Source organism: Notechis scutatus, chromosome 2 (assembly GCF_049901735.1).
Source record: "Notechis scutatus isolate UNSWTSFEM ecotype Mainland chromosome 2, rNotScu1.2, whole genome shotgun sequence".
Classification (NCBI taxonomy): Eukaryota; Metazoa; Chordata; class Lepidosauria; order Squamata; family Elapidae; genus Notechis; species Notechis scutatus.
In genome coordinates this window covers 242,885,096-242,907,060 of record NC_142010.1, presented here as the reverse complement: position 1 = coordinate 242,907,060, position 21,965 = coordinate 242,885,096, and the positions used below count along the sequence as shown (strand labels likewise).

At 37.7% G+C, this 21,965-nt stretch overlaps 1 protein-coding gene across 1 annotated transcript in view; it reads left to right on the top strand.

Moving 5' to 3' along the window:
• ITGA2 (integrin subunit alpha 2) overlaps window positions 1-21,965 on the top strand; it is a 62,062-nt gene that overhangs the window by 11,040 nt on the left and 29,057 nt on the right. The window contains exons 2-12 of the mRNA XM_026666487.2: window positions 4,611-4,734; window positions 8,984-9,084; window positions 9,996-10,087; window positions 12,878-12,992; window positions 13,839-13,966; window positions 15,542-15,699; window positions 16,744-16,894; window positions 18,116-18,281; window positions 20,141-20,214; window positions 21,178-21,313; window positions 21,720-21,865. Of these exons, the coding sequence (XP_026522272.2) occupies window positions 4,611-4,734; window positions 8,984-9,084; window positions 9,996-10,087; window positions 12,878-12,992; window positions 13,839-13,966; window positions 15,542-15,699; window positions 16,744-16,894; window positions 18,116-18,281; window positions 20,141-20,214; window positions 21,178-21,313; window positions 21,720-21,865 (1,391 nt within the window). The remainder of the gene's footprint in view (window positions 1-4,610; window positions 4,735-8,983; window positions 9,085-9,995; window positions 10,088-12,877; window positions 12,993-13,838; window positions 13,967-15,541; window positions 15,700-16,743; window positions 16,895-18,115; window positions 18,282-20,140; window positions 20,215-21,177; window positions 21,314-21,719; window positions 21,866-21,965) is intronic.

Below are 21,965 nucleotides of genomic sequence, written 5' to 3'. Positions count from 1 at the left end.
TTTGTACCTATTGTTTATTTTATTAATATTTACTTATTTTTACGCTACTATTTTATCCAAATGATATATAGAGAATAGGAGAATAGAAAAGCAACATAGAGCACAAAAACAAGAAACAAATTGAAAGGTCATTATAAGTTGTATACTTTAGGCAGTCTTCTTTTATTTGAATAGGTTTATATCCTCAATGGGAAAACTATTGCCACATCATTTTCTCCCTGGAGACTTGATCTCTCCAGAGAATAAAGCATCCTGCCAAAAATGTTCATTTTCCCTGTTCAAGCTCAAGTTCTTAATTACAGGTTCTGAAGAAGCTGACAGACTTTGGGCTTTTTGTAGTTATTTATATTAGAATACTTGACACTTCCACCACAGTATTACAACTGTCAAGTTTAAGTGTTTGCAAACTAAGCTATTGAGTTTTCTAAGAAATTCATTTTTATACCAGGGTGCAGTAGACATTGTACCATCTGACAAAAGAGGGCAGAGGTTTGTTCTCCTATGTTCCATGTATTTGTGAAGTGATTGTTTTGTTTCCCCAGCATACAGATCTACACATGTGTCACTGCATTGCACCACATATACCAAATTGCTCTGTTTATGCCTGGATGTTTTACCCTTGGGGTGGACAAGCTTCTGCCTTAATGTATCCTTAGGTTTAAAGTGTATACATTTGTTGTGTTGCTTGAAAATCCTCCTGAGCTTTTCAGATAGTTCTGCAGCGTATGGAATGACAATGTTGCTTCATTTGTTGTTCTCTTCTTGGTTTGTTGTGGAGGAGCTACTGATGGATCTTTCCCTGGATTTGATGAAGGTTCAGTTGTGATAGCTACAAGTTCTGAGGGATTCCTTGATATATTTTAATTCTGGGGGGGGGGGGGAAAAAAAAAAAAAAGGAAGAAGGATAAGGGGAAAAGAAAAAAAGGGAAAAAAAAGGGGGAGAAGGGGGGAAAAAAGGGGGGGGGGGGGGGGGGGATGGGGGTTTGGATTGGGAAAAAGAAAAAGGGGGGGGGGGGGGGGGGGGGGGGTTTGGGGGGGGGGTGGTGGGGGGTGTTGTGTGGGGGGGGGATGGGGGGGGGGTTGTTGTGTGGGGGGGGGGGGGGGGGGGGTTTGGGGGGGGGGGGGGGGGGGGGGTTTGGGGGGGGGGGGGGGGGGGGGGGGGGGGGGGGGGGGGGGGGGGGGGGGGGGGGGGGGGGGGGGGGGGGGGGGGGGGGGGGGGGGGGGGGGGGGGGGGGGGGGGGGGGGGGGGGCGGGGGGGGGGGGGGGGGGGGGGGGCGGCGCGGGGGGGGGGGGGGGGGGGGGGGGGGGTGGGGGGGGGGGGGGTGTGTGCTTTTTCTGGCCGGGGTCCTGTTTCCTTTTTGCTGGTAGGCAAATCTTCAGCTCAGTAGTGCAGGGTTCTGATCACCCCCATTTTGTGCTCCAGTGGATGGTTAGAATCAAAATGTAAATACTGATCTGTGTGTGTGTGTGTGTGTGTGTAGGGGCTGTTCTGAATAGAATAGAATAGAATAGAATAGAATAGAATAGAATAGAATAGAATAGAATACTTTTATTGGCCAAGTGTGATTGGACACACAAGGAATTTGTCTTGGTGTAAATACTCTCAGAATACATAAAGAAAAGATACATTTGTTAAGAATCAAGAATCATAACGTACAACACATAATGATAGTCATAGGGTACAATCAACAATCCAATCACACTAGGAAACAGTCAATTTAAATCGTAAGGATACAAGCGACAAAGTTACAATCCTACAATCACAAGTGGGAGGGGATGGGTGATAAGGAGTGATGAGATGGTTAACAGTAATAGTAGTGTACACTTTGTAAATAGTTGAACAGAGTTGAGGGAATTATTTGTTTAGCAGAGTGATGGCTTTCGGGGGAAAAAACTGTTCTTGTGTCTAGTTCTGGTGTGCAGTGCTCTATAGCATCGTTTTGAGGGTTACTTCAAGGTTGAAGTTTCTGTCATCCTTAATCTGTACCACACAGTCCAAGAACACCAGACTGTTTTCTTTAACATCTTCCCATGTGAACTTGATGTATCTGTCTACAGAGTTGATGTCTTTGGTGAAGGCATCCACTTCCTGTGTTTTAATCTTGACCCAAGTATCATCCACATATCTATACTACTGAATGAGTGGGCTTCCTGTGAAGAAGTTTAGGGCTTTGGTTTCTATTTCTTCCATGTAGAGATTGGCCACAGCGGGGTAAACTGTGGCAGAGCCATGTTTTTGTCTGTAGAAACTTTCATTGTATTTAAAATAGAAAGTGGTCAGGCAGAGATCCAACATGGTACATATGCGGTCTGGATTGATGTTGCTTCTTACAGCTTCAGTTGTTGAAATAGAGGTGAAGAATGAAGTGACATTGTCAGCAAAGAAATGACTGCTACTGGACAGTACAATTACAGCTGAAACAGAGACTGTAGTCCTTTATTAAAGTAATAATAATATCCTCTAGTGCAGGGGTGTCAAACTCACATCATCACAGTGGCATCACATGACATATCACGACTTTTTTCCCCTTCGCTATACCGGGTGTGGGCGTGGCCGGCGCGTGACACAATCAGCCCACAGGCCATGAGTTTGACAGCCCTGCTCTAGTGTCAACAAGTCTTTTTATGCTATTACTTTATGGTGAAAACTAAAACATACACTATAAGAAATATCAGTATTATTTCGACTGTGTACTATCAAGACTTGATCTGTAATTTACAAATTAATGGTAAGCTCTGTCTCTTAAATGTTGTGTGTACAATAGTAGCAAAACAAAATTTCCACAGTGTATTAAAATAATACCATTCTGGGACTACTCTCATTTGTAGTGGCAAGCAAGCATTTGGATCTCAGACAATATCCATCCTTACCAGTCACAAAGAACTTGCATTTTCTGTTTAGACTACCATACAGATGCCATAACCTTGACATGCCTGGGAATGTGACACACAATTGTGTAGTTCCAGTAACTGTTATCTATAAACAGTCTGGGGGCTATGAAAAGGTTTCTGTTTTGTACAAGAGATAGTGGCCTTTCATACTCAGAAATGCTTGTTCATGCATTAGGCTTCCTGATTTTAATGAGGTCATTCTTGGTTGTTGGACATTTGTTTGTTTTTAAAATATAAACTACTTTTGTATTGTGCATGGTAATTATAGAGACACAACTTTAAAAAACTTAAATGGCTGTTTTTGAACAGCTGTCCTTATAATGCTGCAAGTAAGAAAGAGGTTTCTGCCTGTGTAGAGAACTGAAAGGTTAACAAAATATTGGTAAGTAGTTATGATTGTCACAAGGAGGACTGCTGGGAAAAGGGAGAAATTGTGTCTACTTGAATTTACTCCCACATATTTTCAGCCCAACAGTGAAGGATGTAAAGTTTTCCTTCTCTGTTTATCTTTGTACAAAATTCTAAACCACTGCATTCATTAAATATCTACAAGAGAAGATTTTAGATATATTTAATTTTATTCCTATGAGCTCTAGAATGATAGCAAATTATATCAACAATTATATATGTTGGATTTATCTCTAATGCATAATATTTCTTGAACTTAAAAACAAAAACAGTAGGAAGTATTTAAAAGACATGCCATCTGGGAAAATCCAGGACTGTAGCTAGATTGGGAAATTAGGAGAAAAAAAACATACTAGAAGAAGGCAGTATCAAAAACTTGGCTATCATTTCCAAGAAAATTGCATGGCTAGGACCAAGTAGGATGCCATAGTTCAGTTCACTTCAAAGGTGACTTTATTTCATTATTATTTTTTTTACTGCTGAGTCCATTCTTATTCTGAGATCCCTTCTTCAAATTTACATTTGAATGGTCTGAACTTATAAATGTTTCTGTTCCCTTGGGCAGGGCAGGGTTTAATTCTGTTGTGCTTAAACAATAGAACAGGGGTGTCAAACTTGATTTCATTGAGGGCCACATCAGGGTTGTGTTTGATCTCAGGGGGGCTAGGAAGGTATGGCCAGGGTGCATGTGGCCAACTCGACATCACTCAGGTTGGGGGGCCCCGTGGTGTCCCAAATGCTCTGCCAATGAAAATGGACTCCTGACTCCTTTCAGCTGAGATGGCTTCCTCCAATCCTCTGCCAGTGAAAACGGAGCTCAGGAGGGTCATGAGCAGCCCCCCCCCCAGCTCTGTTTTTGCTGGCAGAGGCACTGTGGGCCATTCCTTAGCTGTTTCCAGTGCAGGCCCATGGCCAAATCTAAGTACCCTGCGGGCCGGATCCAGCTCCTGGGCCTTGAGTTTGACACCCCTGCAATAGAAGCTGAGATCTTGGCTAGGTTCACAAAGTATACTAAGGTACAGAGTGGCTTGTTTGGGTTTTAGTTTTGCTTGCAAATAATCAGCTGCTACATAAACTAACCATGTATAAGCAAACCTTAGCTTATATATAAATAGGTAATTCTTTCTACAAATCCTGGTCTACCAAGTGTTGTGCCCAATGAAATATACACTATATTAATGGGAACATAGAATATACCTAGAATAGATAGTGTGATAAAAGTATAATGAATGAGTGTAACTAATATTAAGACAAGAAGTGCACCCCTGCCTTGGTTTTTTTAATGATAATATTTCTGTTCTTCTTAATAGACAGACTTGAAAATTACTGTGAAGCATATAATATTGGCCTTGAAGGAGCTAAAGTGTTTTCTGGTTCCCGAAATGAACAATTTGGATATTTAGTTCAACAGATTGCAAACCAAGAAGGCAAATGGTAAGCATTACTATACTTTCTGCCCAATAAAGGAGAAGATGGAAAGAATCAAGTTTTTTTAGTTTTTATTTCTTAAGGAAATGATCATTGGGTTTCTTTTTTTATTTTTCTCCTCGTTTTTTAAAAAAGCTGTCGATAAAATTAACACATATACATTTAAATCTTTCTATTCCCTTTTAGAGTAACCAACCTTATGCAAAATATTGAAAAGAACTAAATAATTCAAAGAAATTAAGGCAGAAGGTTAAAAATAAGGAAATAAGCCATGCCTCTAGTTTACAAGGCTACTCCTCAATATACATCTTCCTATTTTTATACCTTTACAAGACATTCTTGCTTTTACCACATCCACTTAAAGATAGATGTATTCTTTTTTCTTTAAAATTCTCACTTTTCTATATCTGAGGATCCAACGATGGCTTTTTCAGTCTTTCTCTTCTTTTTGATCATTTATTTTTCCTTCTGTCTTTGATTTGTGATTCAGTTCTCATTCATTCTTTCTGTACAAACCCTCTCCAAATGAATCTGTCATCCTGGTCACTCTCTTTTGTATTGAACCGACACAGGTAATCTTCGATTTATGACCACAATTGAGACCAAAGTTTCCATTGCTAAACAAGACAGTTATGAGTTTAGCCCCATGTTACAACTTTTCTAGCCACAGTTGTTAAGTGAAACACTGCAGTTGTTAAGTTAGTATCACAATTGTTAAGTGAATCTGGTTTCCCCATTGACTTTGCTTGTCAGAAGGTCACGAAAGGAGATCACGTGACTTTGGGACATTGCAACCCTCATAAATACATGCCAATTGCTAAGTGTCCAATTTTTGATCACGTGACCATGGGGCTGCTACATGGTGGCAAGTGTGGAAAACTGTCATAAGTCACTTTTTTCAGTTCCATTGTAACTTTGAATGGTCACTAAATGAATGGTTGTAAGTCGACCACTACCTTGTGAGTATTTGCTGTGAGACAATAGAAAAAATGTAACGTTGCAGCTTTAGATAGTATAAGTCTATAAATGTTAAAGTGTGGGACGTGGTTTCTTGATGGAGTTGCTTAGTTTGATAAGTATGCCTAAGATACTTAATCAAAGATGACATTAAGTCAAGTTTGGGAAGAGCGATTTGGCTTTATGCCAGGCAAAAGTGCCAATCAGATTTGCCATTTTCAACAGGTCATATGTAAGAGAATAAAGATTAGTGTATCTGTTTTGATTTACAGGAAACAAAATGGCTGATAGGCATGAATTATAGAATTTGTGTGCAAAGGTAGAGTTGAAAAAGGATTGCTGAGCAGCATATGGGGGAAATAAAAATATGCATGAAAATAAGTAGAATATTTAGTGAATAATTTAACATTGAGCATGGAATAAAATAAGGATATATGATGTACCCTTGATGGTTTAATATATTCATTCACAAAAGTATTAGGAACATAAAAAAACTACAACAAGCAGATAAATTTGTTTACCTTGGTAGGTTGTTCACTAAAGATAGGGAAATGGGTGGAAAAACTGCTAAGAAGGTCATGGACAGTCTTCAATCTTTAGCAAGAAGTAAAAAAGTATTAGGAAAAATTAAATGTGACAATGCAAAAGACCTTATGTTTCTGTCCAATATTGTATGTAGAAATATGAGTTGAGTATGACAGAAAAAACAAAAAAATATAAACTGAATGAAGTGGAAAGAAGAGAAATGTGGATTGAATTAAAATGTGACCGAGTGAATATAAAAGATGTATGTTCACATGGTTTGGACATATTGACATATTGAGAGAACACTGAAGGATTGACTGGCTTCAAAACAATATGTTCCACAGTGAGGAGGGTGGGCAGGAAGGGAAGAGAAAAGATAGCTGGGCCAAAATAAGTTGGGAACTCAACCCAGGTGGGGCCAAATCTGGGAAAAGAACTTAGTAGTACTTAAGGAGGAATTAACTCATTAGCAATGAGCCTAAGACATTTTAATGCAATTTCCAAGGTTCTGTATTTATGCCAGCAGAGCAGGAAATATACTTTTCTAAAATCCATGTATCTTTGGTTATGTGGGACTTGATATGCACTGCTAGGCATTTACTTGGTGCTGCACCCATGTGTATTCTTGAAGAGTGGGTCATAGGCCGATTTACACAACTTATTTTGTATTTAGATCTGTTTCCTGGCACAGTCTTTTTTATGTTTAAACAGCTCTTGATATCACAGAATTTCAATCTATGGCAAGAATATTCTTGAGGACATTATTCAGAAGGCTGACTAATTGTTCTCCACAATAGTTTAGTCACAGTATTGCGTAAAGGAGAGAAACAGTTCATAAAAGTGCAAAAAAATAATGTATAAAACAAAAATGTATGGAGGCTAAATCATACGATGAATGGCTAAGGAAAAAGTAGACACTAGAACACTAAACTATGTCTAGCCTAATGAACAGAAAGCTCAGGAGAGACGTGATAGTCATCTTCCAATGCTTGAAAGGCTGACATAGAGAAGAGGGGGTCAATTTATTCTTCATAGCATCTGATGACAGGACAAGAAGCAATGGGTGGAAGTTCATCAGAGGGAGATCGCACCTGGGAATAAGGAGAAATTTTTTGACAGTGAAAATGATTAATCAATGGAATGGTTTGCTCAGCCAAGTTGTGGGTGCTCCATTGCTGGACATTTTCAAGAAAAGCTTGGACAACCATTTGTCTGGGGTGATATAAGAACTCCTGTCTTGGACAGAGGGTTGGGTTAGAGGACCCCCCCCCCCCCCAATGTCCCTTCTAGCCCCATGATTCTCTGTATGTCAGTCAATCAAATGTTTATTGTCAATGCACAATGTGTACAATGAAATTGAAATGTGCATATGTATGTCTATATCTCAAATGTTAATAAAAGAGGGGGGGGAAAGATCAGCAATACATCTTTAACAAGAATTAAAATGTTCCCCCATTTTTTAAAAGAGTGGGAAAAAGGATAGGGGGAAGAGCTAGTGGGTTTCTAACTTCCCCCAGAAAGTCTGGCCAGTGAGCAGATATAAAAACATTAACCAAACTATGGAAATCCATTAAAAAGAAATGGGGCTGAGGTCCTTGAAAAATCACAGTATCAACACAATATCAACCTCCCCTCAATGCCAGAGTTCCATAATCATCCTCATCCCAATACTTTGGGAAAGAGACATATCTTCATGACTTTCTGGAAAATCAGTAGTGAAGGGTGTCCTTATGTTGGGTAGAGGCTGTTCCACAAGAGAGACACCATGATGGAGAAGGTATGCTTTCTAGGAACAAAGTACAAATGCAGAGTAGCTCATCCTATCATTAAATAGCCCTCTTTGGCAAATCCATGTGAAAACCTCCCCAAATACCCACTCTGTAACATTGGAAATGTCTCAGAATTTGCTCTTAAAAATGCATCAATGATAATTTTTTTTAAAAAGAAGTTAGATATAATTTGATATCTACTGTACTTCTGGCACATTATATACTAATTGTAATTTACTCCAAAGCAGACTTTATAGATATGTTCTTCTACCAGGGGTGTCCACAGGGAGAATATCTACTGTATACGTGTGTGAGACAAATAAAAAATAGATGCTGCTTTGATTGCATCATTGAACCTCTCAAGTTATTTGAATGTCAGGTACAGGTATCTTGCCCCACATACTGCTTTTCTGACTCTTCCAATATAATTGTCATCAGTATTAAAGTGGTTATTGGTGACAAATGATAAAGATACAATCTACCTTTTTGGAGAGCACCATGTAGGAAAAGGCTTCTGGTAGAGCCAAAAATGTGATTTTAAAGGCTAGCATCACATTAACATAAGGGAGGAAGTGGCTAAGATGCTGAGCTTGTCGATCAGAAAGGTCAGCAGTTCGGTGGTTCGAATCCCTAGCACCACTAGGGAGTGAGCTCCTGTTACTTGTCTTAGCTTCTGCCAATCTAGCAGTTTGAAAGCATATAAAAATGCAAGTAGAAAAATAGGGACCACTTTGGTAGGAAGGTAACAGCGTTCCGTGTGCATTTCGGCATTTAGTCATGCTGGCCACATGACTATCAGAGATGTCTTCAGACAGAGCTGGCTCTTCGGCTTTGTAATGAAGATGTGAGCACCACCCCTTAGAGCTGGAAACGACTAGCACGTATGTGCGAGGGGAACCTTTACCTTATCACATTAACAAAGTAGCTCTTTTCAGTTTTTCATTTAAATTGAATTTTCTATCAATTCTGTCAGCACATTTAATAAGAGTTTGTCAATTTTTCAGGTTGCTTGTCTCTTCACCCTGGAGTGAAAATAGAATGGGAGATATCTATAAATGTGCTGTTCATCAACAGGGATCCAAATGTTCCAAGATGGACCTACAGAGTAAGTTGGGTTATTAGTTTGTTGTGATTGGCATTCTTTGGTGGCCACTTTGTAAAATAGCAGCCATTTACTTTCAGCATCCGCATCAGTGGTGGGATTCAAAATGTTTTACTACCGATTCTGCGGGTGTGGTTTGGTAGGCGTGGCATGGCATGGCTTGGTGGGCGGGGTTTTGTGGCTGTGGCGGGGGAGGATACTGCAAAATCTCCATTCCCTCCCCACCCCACTAACCTGCTTTCCAGCTCCATTCTCCTGTGCAGGGCAACAAGAAGACCCAGCCGATCAGCTGGAACTTGGGAATCAGAGAAGAGATGGTGGGGGGCCAGTCAGAGGTGGTATTTGCTGGTTCTCTGAACTACTCAAAATTTCTGCTAACGGTTCTCCAGAACTGGTCAGAATCTGCTGAATACTACCTCTGGTCCACATCTTGCTTTCCAGTGAGTGACCCAGAATCTGAAAAGCCCAGCTGTTTGTCATAATCCCATTGGTGCTGCACCAAACAACAGTCAGCAGTAGATAACTTCTGATAAATTTGGGAATGACACCATTGTGCATTGAGCTGGACTTCCTTCCTCCCCATAATCCATGCACAACCTTGGAGAGATCAAAAGGTGGAGGACTCTTGTTTGGCTTCTCCTTTAGCAAAGGAAACTGTGTTCAGAGACTGGAAAATCATAGATGAATTCCCTCTTCCCTTTGACCAGATAACAGTAAGCTATGGTGTACAAAATATATTTAAAATGCCATTGCTGGCAAGGGAATTCTGGGAGTTGAAGTCCACACACCTTCAAGTTGCCAAGATTGATTACACAACACTACTTTTGCTCCACAGTTTAATTCATAGACCAAGTTTTGTGTTACACTTTTTAATCAATGTATTGCTCAGATTTACTTTCATTTATTCTTTTTAGCTGTTACAAGCATACCAAATGTTAATGAGATAAAGAAGGACATGAACCTAGGATTAACTCTAGTTAGAAATCCAAGAACTGGAGGCTTTTTGGTAAGTATAAAGATATGAGCACTACAAATATAGGTCCTCTCCATCAGTGACAAATTACAGTAGTTTTTATTTCTCTCTGTGCGGATATTGAGCAGGTAATATTCCTGAGCAGTAAATGGGATAAATGACTACAAATATCAATCTGTTTGATATGATACAGGTGTTCCTCAACTTACGACTACAATTGAACCCCAGATTTATGTTAAGTAAAAATTTTGTTAAGTGACTTTCGCTCCATTTTGCGACTTTTCTTGCATGCTTGTTAAGCGAATCACTGCAGTTGTTAAATTAGCAACACGGTTGTTAAGTGAATCTGGTTTCCACATTGACTTTCCTTGTCAGAAGGTCATAAAAGGGGATCACATCACCCCGGGACACAGCAGGGTCATAAATATGAACCAGTTGCCAAGCATTTGAATTTTGATCACATGAGCATGTGGATACTGCAAAGGTAGTAACTGTGAAAAACGGTCATAAGTCCTATTTTTCAGTGCTATTGTAACTTTGAACAGTCACTAAATGAACTGTTGTAAGTCGAGGATTACCTGTATTTAAAGTTGCTTTATGTGTATCATATATAGTACGGAATCTTTCTTTGACTCTTTGGAATTTCACCTATAATCCCAGATTTCACCCACAAAGCCTAGAAACTGCCTGCAATTATCCTCAAGCCAAACATACCTTGATAGTTCAGTTTAATAATCAATTTTTATTTAGGTCATAAACCAACCTATTTCTAAGGTATGTTACAGTTGTGATGTTTTTCTGGGCTGCAACCAAAGTGTATCAGTACAATTTTAAAAAAATGGGTTGAATGTTAAGTAAGGCAGTAGCCATCCACGGTTGGATAGGAAAACAATGAAGAAAACTAAATGTGAGTTTTGCATTTCATTTAACTTGCACATCACATTCAAGAATATTTCAGGATGAGATTTGTGAAGCTTATTTAGTACACTTTTGCCTTTTAACTAGTGTGTGTGTGTGTACATTATTTTTATATTGTAAACTTGGTTGTAGGTACCATTTATATCAATGGTACCTACAACCAGGTTCTAAGACCCAATTCCCCTCTCCGTGTTCCATGTTCATATGTTGGGTGCTCAACAACCAGCCATTTGCAGCAACTCACAGTCACATGACTGCATTTTACAATGTTTTTGCTGAAAACTGGCATTTACTTCCAATATTTTTGGCAAAAATAGCCCCTAGCAAAAAAGGAGTTCACTCTATACTGCATAATGACCAGCACAAAAATGATGCAAAAGCAAATGCCACATGGAGACCCATTTTACAATTGTCATGACTTACGGCTATAATGGGCAGGCTCCATTATAATCATAAGTCATACTGTACTTGGAGTTATTTCTTTAAAATATTTTTAAATCTAATCCTGAGAATTAAATTCTAAATTTAATCTAATTTTACTAAATTTGCATATGTATTTAATGCCAATGCATAAGTCTGAGGAAGCAAACTTAAAAGTAGAGTTCACTTTTGCAGTCCCAGCAACATTTTTTGTGCTTACTGATAATGAGATTTGAACTTACGTTTGGAGAAACCTTTTAGAGTACATTATTTACATAGTCTTGAAAAGTGCAGTTCAGTAGGTTTAGTTTATATATTGCAGACACACAGAATTAAGTCCCTTATGACTTTCCTTGCATTGTGGATAATGTTTCCTCTACTACAGAGACTATTCCAACATAGTGCAGCATTTATGGGAACTACTAAAAGCAGATGCATTGAAAAGTTATGCATACTGCAATATAGATATTTTCAAAAGTTCAACAACTTTATTGGAGTTCAGCTAAATGTTAGCCATCCTTGGTCTATGATGTAATTCAGTTTGTAGTCCTGTTAGAAGTACTTAGTGGTTCCCAATCCTCCCCTAAACCAATCACCAAGATCTTCCTGATCCAACTCATATGTATACATGTGTGATTAATGTTGTGTGTTGTTTTTAATAAATAAATAATTTTAATAACAATTTAAAAATTAAAAACCTTGAGTTTTGCTTTTTTTCTGTGAATTTGTCATTGTCTTTCTTTTTGTTCGCTTGCTTGCTTGTGAAGAGAAGGAAAATGGAACATTGTAGGTTTAAATTAAGAAGGCTGCACAAATAGTTCAAAGCCACAAGTAGGCCAAGCAAAGACCTGGTATATTCCCCATTATATGCCTGATCACTTTCTTGTAATCCTTTCCACTTCAGTTTCTCTGTTCTGCAAGGTGGGGGAAGGGGAGAAAAGGAATGAGTCAGGCACAGGAGAAAGCAAAGGGAGAAAAGCGGGGTGGGGGAAATACTTAGACAATCCCTCCAGTGCACGATCCATTTCCCATTCCATTTTCCATTCGTCTTGCAGAGTGGAGAAATAGGAGAGGACTGGATTACAAGAGAATAAACAAACATGCAATGGGGAATCCCCATCAAAGGGAATGTGCTGGTGCCAGCAGCCCTGAGGGCGCTAGGCAAACATGCCACTCATATGGGCAATACAAGCTCATAACGAGAGATAGTCCAGTGCACCATCAGGCAAAAGACATGGCTCGTGTAGTTTGCTTAGTTTTGGCTTAGTATGAACCTCACCTCTTAAGGCTGAACATAATGCTGGTCCCTTTGGATTGTTCAATGAAGCACATTTTTAAAAAGCTCTGTCATAGCAGCTTGTAAAATCTATGCTATAAATCTGTGCGGGAAGAAAGATCAAAGCTATGTCTGCTCATCAATGCAATGAGTCAGGTGCGTTATTTTTGGTTTTACTTTAGAATATTATTTCTCTTTTTGTTTTTAAGGCATGTGGTCCTTTGTGGGCTCAACAGTGTGGAAGCCAGTACTATGCAACAGGAATCTGTTCTGAATTCAATCCCAGTTTTCAGATCCTGAGAAGTTTTTCACCTGCAGTGCAAAGTAAGGCAATAAGTATCAATACACTTATTATTATAAGAGACGTTTGAAAAATGAGACACAATAAATGCACAAAACATAGGATTGCTAAATTTGGATTACAAAAATCCAGGTGGCTATTAGATGGCAGAAGAATTTAGAGCTTTTTGAATCTTGTGGTTGCCATCTAACAATCACCTAGGTTTCTGCAATCCATATTTGACAGCTTAATATAAGGCCTTTAAGTATAATGAATGTTTCATGTGCCCTTTGGACTAGCAAAGTTTACTCTTCTAGATCTGCATGAGAGCTATTTAGCAACACTTATCTTTGCTAGAATTTTTTAATATGTTTAGACCATTGTGATTGGTAGTTAATTGCTGTGATTATAGAAATGTTTAATAGTATATTTGGCCTCTTGTGATATTATTTGGAGAATTTTAAAAAGCGTTTATATTTTAAATGTAGGTGAGCAATTATACTGAACCACTTTAAGTGGTAACTAACAAAATAATATAGAAGAAAGCCAGGGTCCATATTATGATTTAGTATTTAGCATTTATGTATTGAATGATCATAGCAAACATCCATATAAATGTAATTATCTCACCTTCTGCTTTGTCTAGATGTGTATGCCTTCTCCTGACTTTTCTCTTCTTAATCTTTTCCGATATCTTGTCTCTTCAGCTTGTTAAGAGGTCAAATAGCTTCCGGTGGGGAGCGATGGCAGAAATAGGATTGAGGTAGAAGCGGTGGTTGCCTTATTGAACTTAGCACGGAAAGAGTTAAATCTGCTGCATTTTTGGTTTTGCTTTAGAATATTAGGAGAGAATTCTTCAAGAAACATGACGTCTATCCTCTTCTTTTCAGACTGTTCTTCAGCCATTGATGTGGTGGTCATATGTGATGAGTCAAACAGTATTTATCCATGGGATGCTGTGAAAGATTTTTTGAAAAAATTTATTCAAGGTTTGGATATAGGGCCAACAAAAACACAGGTAAGCAAATTAAAACAATATAAATGCAGATGTAGACTTTGACTCCTTGACAAATGTTTATTTTTCTTAGCCGTGAAGACTTTTTTCCTCTGGAGTTTTAGCATAAGAAGCAAAAAAAAATTAAAATAACAAAATATAAGAATTAAAGATGAAGAACCTTGGTGGAACAGTGGTTAGAACACAGTATTGCAGACAAACTCTGTCCACTGCCAGGAGTTTGATCCTGAGAGGGCTCAAGGTTGACTCAGCTTTCCATCCTTCTGAAGTCAGTAAAATGAGGACCCAGATTATTGGGGGTAATATGCTGACATTTGTAAACTGCTCAGAGAGTGCTATAAAGCAGGGGTCTCCAACCTTAGCAACTTTAAGCCTGGCGGACTTCAACTCCCAGAATTCCCTAGCCATGGGAGTTGAAGTCCTCCAGACCCCTGCTATAAAGCACTATGAAGTGGTACATAAGTCTAAGTGCTGTTGTTATCATCAAATTACTACTAGTAATCTTTCTCCGAAGATTATCAGACGGGGCCTCATAATATTAGTACTAGTTTTTCTTTTCCATATTTTTATGTACTTTTGTTCTAGCTGAGACAAATGCATGTTTGTTTGTTTTTTATGGCATCTCAGAAAATAAGGGACAAGTGAATTAACACATTTTTACTACTTCTGTGATCTATCATATCATTTGGTAATGGTATCAAATTAGCCTGCAAATGATTGACCTTTCCTGATGAAATAACTGTAGAGAAGAATTGGGCCAATATTATCATTGATATAAAGACATCCAATTTTTATGGAGGCTTTGAATTCACACACACACCCCCCCCCGAAGTTTATTAGTAGGGTACCCTCCAGTTCATAGCACTCATTAGGCACTCACTGTGGTTGATCTGGTTTTGATTTAAGATATTGTGTTAATCCAACCAATTACTGCTAACTCAGGGTAGCTTAATTAAAACGTAGGTCAGCGTGATGTAACATTTGCAAGAAATATCTAAGGCTTCAAGTTTGTGTCCATGGTGTTACGAGGTGTTTCTTGGAATCAATATTCAAAAAGCATTTTAATCCAGTTTTGTATAGAACTTACCTTCTTGGTTATAAAAGCAAGTATTCCCTTCTCAGTCATTGGTTTGTGTATATTGGCAGCCTTTGTAATAATAGAAAACATTTTGCTGCATGAAATATAACACTGAACTTTGGATGGTGCAATCCACCTACAATGTCCTTTGATATCATATTCCAGATGTTGCCAGATCAGAGCAGAAAATTGATTGATATGGAAAATCTTCTAAAGCTGTTTCTACCAAAATAGTTTTTATTCCACAAGTCCCATTTACCTGGTTTATTACTGAATTCCACAGTCCTCAGAAACTGTTCTTGGAAGCAGGAGTTGGCCCGCAGTGTATGGAAAAGATTAAATGTTAACGTTTTGCATCCATAGGATACAGCCATAGTAAGAAAGTTTCAGTTTATGCACAAATTGAAAAATAAATCCACATTTTGTACAATGCAGAGAAACAGATGAATAAAGCTAGTTTGTGATGCTCTTCTTTTTATTTCTTTTAACAATTATTTTAGGTAGGCTTAATTCAGTATGGCAATGACCCAAGAGTTGTTTTCCATCTGAATACCTACACTGACAAAAAGGCTGTTGAACAAGCAATGTCGGATGAGAATTTACTTGTTCAAAAAGGAGGGGACCAAACTAATACGTTCAGAGCCATTGAATATGCCAGGTAAACCTTAACGTAATTGCCAATGGGTAAATGGGTATTCTTTTTAATACTAAATAAATCTGAGGGCTGTTAATGCCAATAGATCTATATATGTTTAAAATATGGGGCCTAATCATTTGCCATGAAAAAGCCTTTTTTTTAAATCAACAATGATTGGTGATTTTGGATAGGATTTTTAGGGTTTTTATTTGCTTGGATGGACTGGGATCTAAGCATTTCTTTAGGCGTATTAAGCTAGTCCAACAGCTTACATATCTTCTGACTTTGGTTTTCTTCTGATAATTATGAGGAACAAGCATCTTTGAAATTGGATGGTTTGACCCAAAAGCTAGAAAATATTGGACGAAAATACAAAGATGGCTACAGGAGATAACAGAACACCAAATAGAATTCAAACCCGAACTATTCTTATTGGGAATAATTAAAGGGAATTTTAGCAAACAAATCTAATACATCATATTGCATATAATAACAGCAGCGAGGACAGTTTTTGCACAGGTTTGGAAATCAGAAAACATGCCACCCAAAGAGATGTTGATACAAAAAATATTGGATTGTGCTGAGATGGACAAACTTACAATAGAACTAAAAGGCAAGGAGGAATCAGAATACTATGTGTTTTGGGATAGATGGTATAAATGGATAGAACATAGAAATAAGGATTAATGTATAGAAATAAATGTGTGTGTGTGTGTGTGTGTGTGTGTGTGTGTGTGTGTAATATCGATGACACAATACTGTTAACAATGTAAATAGAGATGAGTAACTTTGAAAATAAATTTTTAAAAATTGAATGGTTTGCTATTGAAATTCAACAGTCTGATCCTAGGGACTTGAGAAGATCAAAAATGAATTTCTGTGGTTCCATGTGGTCCATTGGTTGCTGATCCCAGCTTAAATGATGTTGGAATAATTATTTTTGTACCAAAAGGCTATTGTCCATCTGTCCCCCAACTTTATTTTGTTGCTAGGAAAACTGGTAATGAAATTATTTATAAAAAGCAAGATTTGTGTCATGTGAATTGCATCTGTGGTTTATTGCAGGCAACATGCTTTCTCAAAAGAAGCAGGTGGGCGACCGACAGCCTCAAAAGTCATGGTGGTTGTCACAGACGGTGAATCACATGATGGCTCAATGTTGCCAGAAGTAATAGCGAAATGCAATTCGGATAATATCACGCGGTTTGGCATAGCTGTAAGTACAATTTTCATTCTTGCTACTCTGGTTTCAGTTAGCCTTGTATGAATATTTTTTTAAAAAAAGAATTGTTTTAAAATGTTTATAGCACACACAAATCAAAAGATTCTGGTTGTGTTTTGATATGTATGAAGCAACAATTGTAATAAATCAAATTATAAATCAATCTTCCCCCAAGACATATATATGCCAATAAACCTTTCTAAGAATCAAAGCCCAGAAAAAGAAAATTGTCTTTAATTATCTTCTGTCTTCTAAGACCTTGACTAAAAATCCACTCACCTCTTGATAAAGTCAGAGCCATGTCCTCAAACAAGTCAGTTCTTCTTTTGGTAAACGTGGCCAATCCACCCAGGACCAATCCTGCATCTTAGTCATACGTTTGAGAGTTTTGTTGCATCACGTCTCTTCTGCATAATGCTCTTTAAATAGGTTTATTGACATATGCCTCAGGGAAAATTGAATAAAAACTAAGTTGCTCTGATACTCTAGATCACGGGTGTCAAACTTGCCACATCACACTGCCATCACATGACATATTATGATGTTTTTTTCCCTTCGCGGAGCTGGGGTGGGCGTGGCCTGCATGTGATGCATCCAGCCCATGGACCACCAGTTTGACATCCCTGCTCTAGATCAGTGTTTATCAACCTCAAGAAAGTGTAGATGTGTGAAATTCTGGGAGTTGAGGTTCACACACTTAAACTTCCTGAGATTGGGAAACTTTGCTCTAGATGAAGAAGTAAAGAATAATCTAGATGAACTAAAGAATAATCATGTAGCATTTTGAAATCAAAGGCCAAAAAGGGCTTCAGAAAGCAAAAAGCTATTTAAGAGAATACCATCTGCAACTCTTTAAATAGCTACATCCTTTCTCAGGATTGCATAGTTGCCCTCCAAAAGTGTAGCATGATCCTGAGAAAAAAAGGCATTTGGTTGAAGGAGTTGTACCTCTCATTTAAAAAGTTTTCTTCACACATCTTTAATGCTCATTACTGTGTGCTTAGTGAAGGGAAAAAATAACTTTATTTAAAAGAAAACAAAGAACTTTTTCATTTATCTCTTATTGCCAACAATTTTAAAATACTGAATTGGTTAACAGAATAAAAGAAGAAAGCACATAACAAATGCACAATATTTCAGATTCCTTATATAGTGCCTTTTTGCATTTCTTATTACATGTTATTATATGTTTTTCCCATTCTTATATTTTCCTAGGTATTAGGATATTTAATTAGAGAGAAACAGGATACTAAAAAACTTATCAAAGAAATCAAAGCAATTGCTAGCCAGCCTACATCCAATTTTTTTTTTAATGTGTCCTCTGAGGAAGCACTTTTAGAAAAAGCAGGAACACTGGGGGAACGAATTTTCAGCTTAGAAGGTAACAAACATACTGTTTTTAAACTGCATTTAAAAATATGTGATGACCAGATTCTGTATATTTGTATGATGAGTTGTTAAGTTATTAAAGGCAAATGCTATGTATAGGGAAAAGGATAGACAATTTATAGTAAACAAACAGCAAAAATAGGATTTAGTATTTTAAAAAAAATCAGCAAACATGTAAATGTTCCTAAAAATATTTATCAATATCAGAAAAATCTTCCAACTCTTTTATTTTTTTTTAAAACAATATCACAGATTTTCTGTTGCAGGGCATATTATCATATTTATCTGTAATAAACTGCACGAGTCAAAAAGAGGGCTGTGAAAATATTTACAGACCTCTCACATCCCGGGCATAAACTGTTTCAACTCCTTCCCTCAAAACAACACTATAGAGCACTGCACACCAGAACAACTAGACACAAGGGCAGTTTTTTCCTGAACGCCATCACTCTGCTAGACAAATAATTCCCTCAACACTGTTCAACTATTACAAAGTCTGCACTACTATTACTGTTAATCTTCTCATCACTCCTTATCACCCATCCCCTCCCACTTGTGACTGTATGACTGTAACTTTGTCGCTTGTACCTCACGATTTATACTGCCTAGTATGATTCGATTGCTTATTGTACCCTATGACTATTATTAAGTGTGGTACCTGATGATTCTTGACAAATGTATCTTTTCTTTTATGTATACTGAGAGTATTTGCACCAAGACAAATTCCTTGTGTGTCTAATCACACTTGGACAAAAAAAGAATTCTATTTCTATTCTATTCTATTCTATAACAAGATTTGGTAATTCCTTCCCACCCAAAGAAAAATCAAACTGCTTATAAGCCCCTAAAACTCTTACACATTGCCCAGCCTCTCTATCTTGTCAGTTAGGATTTGCAGGTCTCTCTTAAAAAATTTTTGGGGATGGTTCTTTGCATACAGATGTAATATCTGTATATCTGGGTGCATATGAGCAGGCCCAAAGTTGTATTTTAACAAGGAATATCAATAGCAAAAATAATGAATTAAACCTACTGGTTAAAATTAATTAACTTTCAAATAAAATACCTCAGTTCTAAATGCAGTTGATCCCTAACTCATTTTCATGTACAGTATATACCCTTTGTCTTTTGCACACATGCACACATACACACGTGCAAACCCTGTGAGATTAAAACTGTGAAGGACTGGAGCAAAGAACAGATGGAATGCATACCCAAGCCAGAAACAAATAGCAAACAATCCATTACATGTGAGTGTGAGAGAAAAGACATAAGATCAGAAATGCTGGGAGATAAAGCAGGTTAGATTGCTAGATTTGGCAGTAGATGGACAAGCATATATCTGGGGTACTTTAATCTGGATTCCTGCTTTGAGCAGAATGTGGGGATCATTAGCATAAATGCCCCCCTTCCAACTCTGTTACTATGACTGGGTACTTAGATATTTAAAATATTCACAGTATGGATGAAAGCCTGTATCTAAGTCTGCAGTCCTCATTGTATCTGAATTAAAACTCTATTTTTACGACCCTGTGGTCCTAATTCGAAGAAGAGTCAGGGTGACTGGATGGAACTGAGTGTTTACTGGCTAGATGCCCTTCCTGACACCTATGAGGAATTTGCAGCACATACTTTTTTTCTTTGCACCCTAGGAGAAAAATATCTGGGCTGCTACCTAGGATTGAACTCTCAACCTTGGCGAGCGTCTTCACCGCTAAACTACCATGCCATTTTTTAAATTGGATCTCAATTCTTTCTTCTTGTAAACTGGCTTAATTCCATGCAATATTTTTGTGGTTTAGAACAGTGGTATTAAATATATGAACTATATGTTTTTTTTCTTCTCACTAGGTACTGATCAAGGTGATTTGTTCCAGATGGAAATGTCACAAGTGGGTTTCAGTGCTTCTTATTCACATCAAAAGGTAATGTAGATACTATAACAAAATGCATTGGAATGGGAGCAACACTGAACACCAACACTGTCTTGGGAATGCCAATTTAAATTGGAATATTTTTAGCCCCTCCAAAAGGGCTGAACTTGGATTAAGACGGGATCAGTTTGTTTGTTTTTAAATATTATTAAATATTATTAAATAATATTAAATAATATTAAAACCAATGCAAAGAATAAAGAAGAGAGCAAACCTCCAAAACCTTTTTCTATGTTCAGGAAATCTGAAGTTGTGGCACTGCCACCATTCCAGAATCTTACTCAAAACAGATATGAGACTGGCTAGTAATTATCTAGAAGATTAGAAGCCAATAACTGACTTGGTACTATCACTGCTTCCCTTAGGCCAGGGCTGTCAAACTCCTGTCCCACAAGCCAAATGCGTCACATGCTGGCCATGCCCATACCCAGTTTAGCGAAGGGGAAAAAAGTCTTGATACATCATGTGATGCCGTCATGATGACGTGAGTTTGACACCCTTGCCTTAGAAAGATCAAAGATACATAATGGTCTCCCCTTATGACATCAGTAACAGATTAATGTGGAATCAGTTCCCATAGATGGTAATATGTACATGGGATTTACAGGTATGTACAAATAATATTATTAAATAATATACCTGTAAAAATAGATAAGCCATATAATTCAGTCTGCCCATGTGAGTTATGCTTTTCAATATTGCATGGGATTAAATTTCCAAGGTGGTGTGAGAAAACTGTGCTTAGTCTCTGACACTTGCATCTCAAGAACATCAGTTATGACAGTGGAAAGTATTGCTGCTTAGAATAAAGAATGGAGTAAACTGCACAGAATATATTAGAAGTCTCTGACTTAGACAAAAGTGAGCACTATTCACAATATTTTAACTGCATTACTAGAAGCTCTTAATTGAAACACATTTAATTATTTGCCTTGATTTGATTTTTTTCTGAAGGAAGTGCTGATGTTGGGTGCTGTTGGGGCCTATGAATGGACTGGAACAGTAGTCCAAAAGAGAGGAGAAAAAAACACTATATATCCCAATACAACCTTTCAAAATGTTTTGCAAAATAGTCGGAACTCCTACTTAGGTGAGAACACTAGTTCAAAAAGACTCAGTAGAATATTTGTCCAATGTAGCTGAACATTTACAAGTCCTGCTTAGTTCTTTTTAAAGGCAATGAATTAATGACTAAATTCAGTTAAAAAATCACTGTCTTAGACAAGATTTCTCCATCCCTATTTCCCAGGTAGTCCAGAAATATCTGGACGTTGGCACCAGTTTTAGAAGGTAGGTCTAGAAGGATTAGGCTGCGGAAAATTTCCTAAGTGTTCTGTACTGAAACTTCCAAGTTTATAAGCATTTAAACATTAGATAATTAAATAAAGTTTTTAAATAAATTTAAAAATTTAAACGAATCAGTATAGATTTAAAATCTTGATTTATCCCATCTGCAAATATTTCTAAGCCCTTAAAACTATAATTTGGACTTTCAGGTTATTCTCTCGCTGTTCTTTCCCTGGAAAACTCAGTCTTTTATGTTGCTGGTGCTCCCCGTTCCAATTATACTGGCAGAGTTGTGATTTATCGGGTTGATGACTATGGCAAGATAATCATCATTGACTCTCAAAGAGGAGAGCAGGCAAGTGCTGCATTTTAATGCTAAGTTTACACAATGGTGTGTTTATTCTCTTTGTACTGGAAAAAAGATCTGCTTTTAAATTAGACTTTATAACAAATCT